Raw genomic sequence first — 9,472 nt, forward strand, 5'->3', positions numbered from 1 at the left:
TTTTATATATTTTATCCCAAGGGAGTTTGGGAACGCTCTGGGCTGGAAATAAAACCAAGGGGGGAATTTTAATTTTTAAAAAATATTTTCTTTTTAGAATTATATTATTCTAAAATTAATATATCTTTAATTTTAAAACTATTTTATATTTAAATTATTCTACTTTTTGGATTATTTAAAATTATTTAATTTTTAAACTACTATATTTTAAAAGTATTTTCTAATATTATTTTTTTCAAATTATTTTATCTTAAAAGGATTATATTTAAAACATGATTTTGTTTTTAATTCTATATTTAAAAATTTAATTTATTTCTCAGTGCGAGTAGCTGTGTCACATGTGTCCCCTGTGCCAACCCTGGCTGTGCTGGGACTACAGGAATGCCCTGGAGTGGGGAAATTCCCCATCCAGAGTTCTCTGCTGCCTTTCTGAGCTTTTTCTGGGCTCACTTGCCCCATAATTAATTGGAACTAAATTAACTCCAAGGAGGTTCTTCGGATCCAGGTTAAATTGGAATAATTTAACACCAAAAAGGGTATTACTGCAGGGTTTTACCTGAATTTCTCTCCAACTGCTTTTGGCCCTTGTCTGTGAGGTCAGGTGGGCACATCCTGGTTATCTTTTATCCAAAACTTGAGGAACTGAGGGAAAAATGAGGCACCAAGTGGGGAGTCAGAGGCTTAAAATCCCCGGGGTCTGTGTGGGATCCCAGTGGGATGCTTGGAAAGGTTGGAGAGGTCAAGAACCAGCTGCAGGATTGAGCAAAGGTTTTATTGGCATTTAGGGAAAACTGCGGGGAGAAGGAAGCCAGAGGGAAATCCAGGCTGGAGGGACGGCGGATCCATGGGGGCAGATTTCAGGAGGAGCTCCAGGGATCAGGAGCTGGGTCCAGGAGCTGTGGATCCTTCCCGTGGAGCTCCCAGGGATCACGGGCTGGATCCAGAAGCTGTGGATCCTTCCCATGGAGCTCCAAGGGATCATGGGCTGGGTTTGGGAGCTGTGGATCCTTCCTGTGGAGCTCCCATGGAGCTCCAAGGGATCACGGGCTGGGTTTGGGAGCTGTGGATCCTTCCTGTGGGGCTCCAAGGGATCACGGGCTGGGTCCAGGAGCTGTGGATCCTTCCCGTGGAGCTCCAAGGGATCACGGGCTGGGTTTGGGAGCTGTGGATCCTTCCCATGGAGCTCCAAGGGATCATGGGCTGGGTTTGGGAGCTGTGGATCTTTCCTGTGGAGCTCCAAGGGATCACGGGCTGGGTTTGGGAGCTGTGGATCCTTCCTGTGGAGCTCCAAGGGATCACGGGCTGAGTCCAGGAGCTGTGGATCCTTCCCGTAGAGCTCCAAGGGATCACGGGCTGGGTTTGGGAGCTGTGGATCCTTCCCGTGGAGCTCCAAGGGATCACGGGCTGGGTTTGGGAGCTGTGGATCCTTCCCGTAGAGCTCCCAGGGATCATGGGCTGGGTCCAGGAGCTGTGGATCCTTCCCGTGGAGCTCCAAGGGATCACGGGCTGGGTTTGGGAGCTGTGGATCCTTCCCGTAGAGCTCCCAGGGATCATGGGCTGGGTCCAGGAGCTGTGGATTCTTCCCGTGGAGCTCCAAGGGATCACGGGCTGGGTCCAGGAGCTGTGGATCCTTCCCGTGGAGCTCCAAGGGATCACGGGCTGGGTTTGGGAGCTGTGGATCCTTCCTGTGGAGCTCCCAGGGATCACGGGCTGGGTCCAGGAGCTGCAGGTGATGGGTGAATCCTTCCTTTGGAGCTCCGATCCCGGCAGGTGAGGAGAGGCCCAACCTTCCACGTGGACGCGGCTGGAAAGCTGCTGCCTGGATCTGCTGTTAATTGTACCTTAAAAACAAACCCCAAAGAGCTTCAGGGCATGGAAACTCCTGCTAAAATCAGGAGCTGGGAAAGGGCAGGGAGGGTTCCATTGCTCAGGGAGGAGCCGCCCCTTGGGAGTGGCTGGAGCAGAAACGCCAGTGATCCCAGGAGGATAAGGCTGGAATGAGGAGGAAAATGTGAGGACAAATCACGGGAAGGACAAAACAGCCCCTTCCCATCCCAGAGTTCCAATCCCACCATAAATGCCTCCATTTTCCTGATCTTATTACAGGAGACCAGAGGATCCCCAGGAGCTGTTGGGCAACAGGAAAAGGGAGTCCAACACTGCCTTGGCACCAGATCCACGGATTTTATGGTTTGGGTGGGGAGGGACCTCAAACCTCATCTCATTCCACCCCTTGCCAAGGGAGGACACCTTCCATTACGACAGGGTGCTCCAACCTGGCCCTGGACACTGCGAGGGATGGAGCAGCCACATCTGCTCTGGGAAATTCATTCCAGGGCCTCCCCACGCTCACAGGGAGGAATTCCTTCCCAATATCCCATCCATCCCTACCCTCTGCAGTGGGAGCCATTCCCTGTGTCCTGGCACTGTTCCAGGTCCCTCCCCAGCTCTCCATCAGGATCAGGATTGGGGTGGTGGGTGGTTGTTTCCCAGCACAATCCCACCCCTCTCCCTGCTCCCGGCACCTCTTTGTGTTGATGAGCCAATGCACAAAGTCCTTGGCCTTCATCCTGTCCAGGTACCGCGTGAAGTCGCTTGTGAAGGTCCCCTCCGAGTGCCGCTTGATGTGGGACAGGAAGCTCTGGGAGTTCTGGGGTCCGGACAACTTCCATCTGCTTGGGGTGGGAGGAGAAGGGAGGAAAATGGGGTTTAATAGACACCCCAGCAGGATCCTCCTCCAGGCGATGCCCAGGGCAGGGCTGTGCCCTCCAAACTCTGTCCCTGTGCAGATCATTCCCCAGAAAAGATGGAACAGTGCAGAGGAATAAATCTGGAATATTCAATATGATTCCTACAAATCAAACACACAGTTCTTCTTTCAGTTTCTGGAGATTTGCCAAGCCTGGCCTGGGTTTTCCTGGCATCCAATACATCCAGTGTCCTATCCCAAATCATTCCCCTCTTTCTGGCTTGGTGGATCCCAACTTCCACCCTGGTCCCTGCTTCCCATGTCAGAGCAGGAACGTGGGGCTGCTCCGAGGTTTGGATCATCCTCCAGCAGCTCCAGGGTGATTTTGGGATTCCCCGCAGAAGGTTCCCAAAGGACTTTGTGCCATGGGAGCACCAGCCCAGATGGGGCTCAGCCCCAGCCGGGCTGACCTGGGGCAGGGTGTCTCTGCTCTGACCCAGGCAGGAAATCCCGGGATTCCCTACAGGGAATGTCCCTTCCTGGGCTGTGGGGAGTTAGGAGGGAGTTTGTTTGGATCCATACAAAATAAACGGGAACACTGGAATGGAGATCTGGGACAGCCACAGGAATGGAGAGGGATAAGCTGCTCCCACAGCCCTGCTCCACCCAGCCCCGTACCTGGACAGGTCCTCCAAGTCCTCGGGAGCCAGCTGCCACCCGGCCGGGATGAGCACGGCGAACACCAGCCCTGACAGGTACAGCCACCGCACCATCGGAGCTCCTGGGGGGGGCAGAAATCCAGGGAATTTCCTGGCTGCCATCCCCACCAAGCCCCCAGGCCCTGCAGGACATCCTGGCAGCACAGCCGGGGCTGCTCCACGTGGACCAGCCCCTTCCAGGGGTGAGGGCAGGACTGGGGTGGGTGTGTGGGGCAAATCCCATCCTCACCCTTCCCTGTGGGCACATTCCCGGTGCGGGCACGCAGAACGACACTCAAAGATAAAATTGCAATGAACTTTATCCCAAACCTCCCTTTTCTATCTGGGGGTGACATTTCTATCCTGGAATTATCACCACAGTGCTGGAGCACTTTCCCACTGCTTGGAAAAGCACTTTCCAGATGAGCAGGTTTATTCATATTTTACATTCCTCGTTTTTGCTGGACACCTCAGAAATTGTGCAGGAATAGAATACCACCTCCCACCCTCTATTTGCCAAAAATCAGACTTCTCTTGCCCATCACCAAATGCTTTCTTCACCTGGTTAGATTCCTCTGGAGATTGAGAGGATGAAGGGAGGAAGGAAGAGGTACCTACCTTGGGGACTGAGCTGCTCCCTCCACACCAGATCTGATTTTCCTCCTTCGAGCTGCTTCTGGCTGAACCCTTCTCTTCTCTGGTGCTTTTAAGCTCGTCTGGAGGATGCCCAGAGCTGACAGGTGGGTCACAGGTATCCTGCTTTTCCTCAGACGGGTCACTGTGAATCATTACAGCTTTTCAGGAGTGGGGTTGCTGCAGACAATATTGTTACTGGTGGATTTTCCAATTGACGCCTTCAATGAAGTTTTTTTTAATTGTTGTTGCTGTTTTTCTTATATTTGCTTTTTTCCCCCCCTACTTTTTGGACCAAAGCACTGACCTGTGGGTTTCCTCCTCTCGGGTGAGGTGGCCTCTTGCTGGCACAGTGTGTCCTGCACGGATTCCTGCCCACGGGCTCCCCTTTCCAGCACCTTCACTGGAGATAAGAAACAAGGAAAAAAGAGCAAAGGCATAAACCAATGATTTGTGTCTCCAAACACTTCCAGCCATGTGAAATTCTTGCTGCAGCTCCTCAGCCAGGCAGATCCACTTGTGATCCCAGGCTGGTGTGGTTCCCTGAGTGCAGACCTGAAACTAGGGATGCTGCCTGTGATTTATGGGATTTGGGGGTGAAATGCGGCCCATGAGGGGCTGCACTTCTGGATCCCTGTGAGATACCCAGGCTCAGCCCAGGAGCCTTGGGAGCACCTGCAACTCAGAGTTTTCCTGGGTGCCCCATAGGAACTGGGCTCGTTTGTTTCAAATCCTTGAATCCAGCAATGGAAAAAGGAGAAAGGAGAAGGGGAAAATTGAGGGCAGCCCTAAAGAGCTGGATCTGGGCCCGGAGGAGGGTGGGTGGGAGCAGATCCAGCTCCCTGGTGTTCTCCCCACCTGGGGGCAGGTGGGCTCCTGGGGGCTCTGCATTCCCAGTGGGGATGGCAGGAGGTGTTTCCAGGGCAGGTTTGAGATCTCTGGGGCATTTCCAGCCAAGGAAGAATGTCCAGGGTTCGGTGTTTGGGGGTCTGAATGTGCCTTTTCTCCCAGGAAAGAGCCAGTCCTAGGGAGCTGGGCTTTGTCTCTCCCACCAGGAGAGATGAGGGCTCCAGGTGCAGATTTCTTTCTGTGCTCTCCCCCTGGGACCTTTCTGCTCTCGCCTGGGTAATTATTGTCATTCCACCACGGAGAGTTCTGTAATTACCGCCACTGTCAAAATAAGGTCGTTGTTCGGGGGACGCTCATCCTGAGGAGCCTTTAATGAGGGCCACTCACGGCCTTTGAGGGAGCCTGACATCACCCGAGGGAGGGGGACATTAATTAGCTGAATCTGGGGAGGAGAGAGCCAGCTCTGCTGCCCGTCACTCGGGCGGGATGTTTGTCATTAGTGCCACCAGATTAGCTCAGATGTGGCCGTTTGCAATGTCCCCCCGGCCCGGGGGTCACGCTGCGGAGGCGGCAGCTCCGGGAGGGGACGCTCGGCTCGGCCGATGCTCCTCTGGGCTCCTCGGCTTCCTCACCGCGGCTCCCGGTGCTGGAGCATCTTCAGGGAATGTCCCGTGGGGTCCTGTCCCCACAGCCCCCGGGGGATTCTCTGCAGCCCTCTGGGACCTGGCGCTTCCCCATTCCAAGCAAAGCCAGTCACGCTCCCTTTCCCAGCGGGATGGAGCTGCCGGTGGCTCTCCCGGGCTGGAAGAGCAGGAGCCTGAGCTTCGGGATCCCGCAGAGCCGAATTCATCCCAGTTCGGCACTTTGAGAGGTTTTCATGACGGCAGGTGGCAGCGTTTGCCTGTCTGTCCGTCCTTCCCTGCCCATCCTTCCTCCCCTGCCCTTCCTCATCCTCCTCCCTTCTCCGAAGCTCCCAGAACTCCCCTCCAAGGACTGTGGTGAGTCTCTCTTTTTGGGGGTGTTGGGGGTGGGAGGCCCCAAGCTGGGGATGCTGTTGGTGACATCACAGTGACATCAGAGTGACATCACAGCCGAATTGGGATGGTCTGGAGTAAAATTCTGGCTCTGGGAACATCCCTGGAGAAGCAGCTTTGAGGCTACCAGAGCATCCTGCTCCGATGGAACAGGGACCAGAAAAGCTGATCAGGGAGAACTCCTGGAGCATGTCCAGACTCCACATCCATCGACTCTGGAGAAGCTCATCCATTGCCCATCCGGCCCTTTTCCTGTTTGTCCCAGGAGCTCTCATGAGGATGAGCTGATCTCCAGGAGTGGGAAGAGGCAGGAGGAGCCAAGGCTGCTCCCATGGGAATGGTGGGACATGGTCCTGCTGTGGCTGTCCAAAATCAGCCTGGGAACACGATGAGTTTGTCATGCATTGTAAATGCAGGTGAACCCAATGGGAAGAAATGATGATGTCTGACTCAATTCAGAAGGCTGAATGACTTATTTATTATAACTATATTAAAATACATTCATATACTTTATAAAAAGGAAGAGATTAAAACTACATACTACATTCTCTAACACAACTCTCTTGAGTCTAGACACAGGTGGATTGGACTGGATTGGATTGGATTGGATTGGATTGGATTGGCCATCAGGCTCAAACAATCCTCACCAGAATCCAATCAAGCACTCACTCCAAGTAAACAATTCTCCAAACACATAGGAAAAACAAGGAGCAGAAATATATTTTTTTTCTCTTTCATCTCTCTCTGTGCACCTCTATGAAAAATCCTGAAAGGGAGAGAAATGTGCTTGCCACAGTCATGGAATCCCAGATGATTTCGGTTAGAAGGGACCTTAAATCCAGTTCCATGTCCCTGCCATGGGCAGGGAAGTTTATGTTTAAACCTGCACTTAAATTTAACCCAGATTACTGAAGTGGGGTCAAACCAAGGGATGCTTCATTTTGAGGGGTTTATGGCTAATAGAGAAGAATGAAGGCTCTCCTTGCTGCTCTGAGAGCCCAGCCCAGGCTCTAACCCAGGGCAGGGACTGGAGAACGTCCCCATCTGTCCCCCAGCTGTGGTTCCGAGCCCGGGGCCCTGGGGATCAGCGCTTTCACTCCTGTTTTCCTCATGAAGGAGTCTGTGGCCTCCTCTTCCCCACCAAAGCTGGAGGTGCCACAGTGGCCAAGGCAAATCTGGTGAAGAAAAACCTCTTTAGGTCAGTGGTTCCACCTGGAACCTCCCTGGTGACGCTGAGTGCCTGGGCTTGGTCCCAGCATTTTTTGGGCTGGTTTTTTCTGTTTTGCTTTGCAGGTGTTGAAGAGCCAAGGGAGGGGCCACTGCAGAGCGAAACTCTGCGCTCTCACCAGGTATTTTCACAGCTCTGAAGGGCTGGGGATTATTTCCTCTCCCCTTTGTGCCTGGTTTTTTGGCAGGAAACATCTCGGAGTTGATGTCCCACAGGCTTGGTGCTAGGGAGGAGCAGTGGGGTGGGAAGCTGAGCTGGTGCCAAGAGTGGGACTTGATGGGTTGAGCTGTGAGAAGTCAAAACTTGAGCCCTTCCCAAAACCCAGCTCAGGCTGATCCCTGTGGTGGATCCCCATTTCTGATGGATTTATGACTCTTCTCACATTGCTGGTGACAAACTGGGTGAGGTCCCTCTCGTCCCCACCTCCCAGCACTCTTCTGTCCCCAGGCGCCTTCCCTGAGCTCTCAGTATCCATGATCCCTGGACACGGAGCCACTGGGGGCCAAGGACAGGCTTTGCCCATGGGAAACTTGGACGTGAGCCTGGAGAGTGGAAGTGGTTTCATCAGTGGGGGTTGGAGCAGAAACCAGTTTGAGCCTGTTGGGAGATGGGTGAGAAAACGGGATTTGCAGGTGAAACCCTTTGGGGTTGAGCATGGGGGCGTCACCCCTGGGATCTGGACACCGGTGGGTCCCCAGCCGTGGAGACACCTCTCGTGGTGCCCCTGCTCCTCCTCATGGCTGGGAGCTTTGGGGTCACCTGGAGGCTCAGTGCTCTCACCTGGGTGAACTGGTGCATTTCAGCTCTTGTGGCTGAACCCACGCTGCCTAAAACACCTGGGGTCCGAGCCCTCCGTGGCCTCCAGCCCTGGCCCTCCTTGGCTGCTCCTTCTGATCCCTTGTGGGAACCCAGCCTTGCTCTGGGGTCTCATAAGGTGGTCAAATTCCTCCTCCAACCCGTGCTTCCAAAGAAAAACTCTGCAGGCTTTAGCTGTTCAGTCTCAAGGCAGTTTATTGTTGGTTATCTAAAAGATTTTCTTCTCGGGCTGCAGCTGCTTGGTCAGCAGCCTGGGTAGAGGCACACACACACCCTGACATCCTCTCCGTCTGCTGTCTTCTTCTTCTCTTCCCCCACCCAGGCCTGCTGCTATCTTTTATATGATATATTACATATTACATGTTTATAGTTATCCCCTAATACCCACTACCTATATTACAGAGTACTTTTCTACTCTAAACCAATCTGTGAGTGCCAACATCACCAAGAACATGGAGGTAAGGAAGAAGAAGGAGGAAGAACAGGATCAGCCCACTTTCCTCCATCTTAGAACTTCTGACCCCCATGTACAAAGTAAAAACCCCCTGTACATGTGCTAAAACCCCCCTGTACAATACTAAAAAAAATTCCCCTCTACTTTGTAATTACTTTTACTATACTATCTAACCTTTTGTGATTGCTTGTTCCACCTCCAAAGTTGGTAACTCATTCCATGGCTCAAACTCAAAATCACAGCTGTTTCCAGCTGTCTGCCAGGGTCTAGAATGCTTCTGACCAAGGCCTGGAACCTCTAAAAATGTCTGAGAGACATTTTGAGTTCCCACACCTGGCCCTCCTTGGTGCTCCCTCCTGCTCCCTGACCCTCCGGGGTGCTCCTTCACTCTCTGTGTGCTCCCAGCCCGATTTCCTACACTGAAAGGTGGTTTCCACTTCCTTTATCGAGGAAGGACTTTCTTGGATACTATCAGATGTTTTTGGGGAATCCTTGGTTGCTCTGAGCAGCCTCAGACCCTCAGGGCCCAGCACCAGCGATTGCTGGTTCATACTGGGACCCCACAGGAGCTGAACTGGGGCAGCTCTGGGCATCACCGGCTGTGAGCACTGGTTTTGGGAGATTGTGGGGTGGTTTGAGAAGGCTGTGGGATGGTTTTGGGAGATTGTGGGGTGGTTTGAGAAGGCTGTGGGATGGTTTTGGGGGATTGTGGGGTGGTTTGAGAAGGCTGTGGGATGCTTTTGGGAGGCTGTGGTGTGGTTTGGGTGTCTGTGGGATGCTTTTGGGAGGCTGTGGTGTGGTTTTGGGAGGCTGTGGGATGTTTTTGGGAGGTTGTGGGATGGTTTTGGGAGGCTGTGGTGTGGTTTTGGGAGGTTGTGGGATGTTTTTGGGAGGCTGTGGGATGTTTTTGGGAGGCTGTGGGATGGTTTTGGGTGGCTGTGGGATGTTTTTGGGAGGCTGTGGTGTGGTTTTGGGAGGCTGTGGGATGTTTTTGGGAGGCTGTGGTGTGGTTTTGGGAGGCTGTGGTGTGGTTTTGTGTGGCTGTGGTGTGGTTTTGGGAGGCTGTGGGAT

At 53.1% G+C, this 9,472-nt stretch overlaps 1 protein-coding gene across 2 annotated transcripts; it reads right to left on the reverse strand.

The window, feature by feature from the left end:
- Window positions 1–751: 751 nt before the first annotated feature.
- On the reverse strand, window positions 752–9,244 carry LOC110477837 (pro-glucagon). 2 transcript variants are annotated; one of them, XM_021543949.3, is made up of 4 exons: window positions 4,006–9,244; window positions 3,368–3,470; window positions 2,526–2,672; window positions 752–1,841 (listed from the first exon to the last, which is right to left on the reverse strand). In XM_021543949.3, exons 2-4 carry the CDS (start codon window positions 3,460–3,462, stop codon window positions 1,832–1,834), a joined length of 252 nt encoding a protein of 83 aa, XP_021399624.1. In that variant the 5' UTR covers window positions 3,463–3,470; window positions 4,006–9,244; the 3' UTR covers window positions 752–1,831. The 2 variants fall into 2 exon arrangements, with proteins under 2 accessions (XP_021399624.1, XP_085419138.1); XM_085563012.1 differs by having other exon boundaries at window positions 2,526–2,675; window positions 4,006–7,845.
- Window positions 9,245–9,472: the final 228 nt, after the last annotated feature.

The sequence above is a fragment of the Lonchura striata genome, chromosome 29 (genome assembly GCF_050655825.1).
Source record: "Lonchura striata isolate lonStrDom1 chromosome 29, ASM5065582v1, whole genome shotgun sequence".
Classification (NCBI taxonomy): domain Eukaryota; kingdom Metazoa; phylum Chordata; class Aves; order Passeriformes; family Estrildidae; genus Lonchura; species Lonchura striata.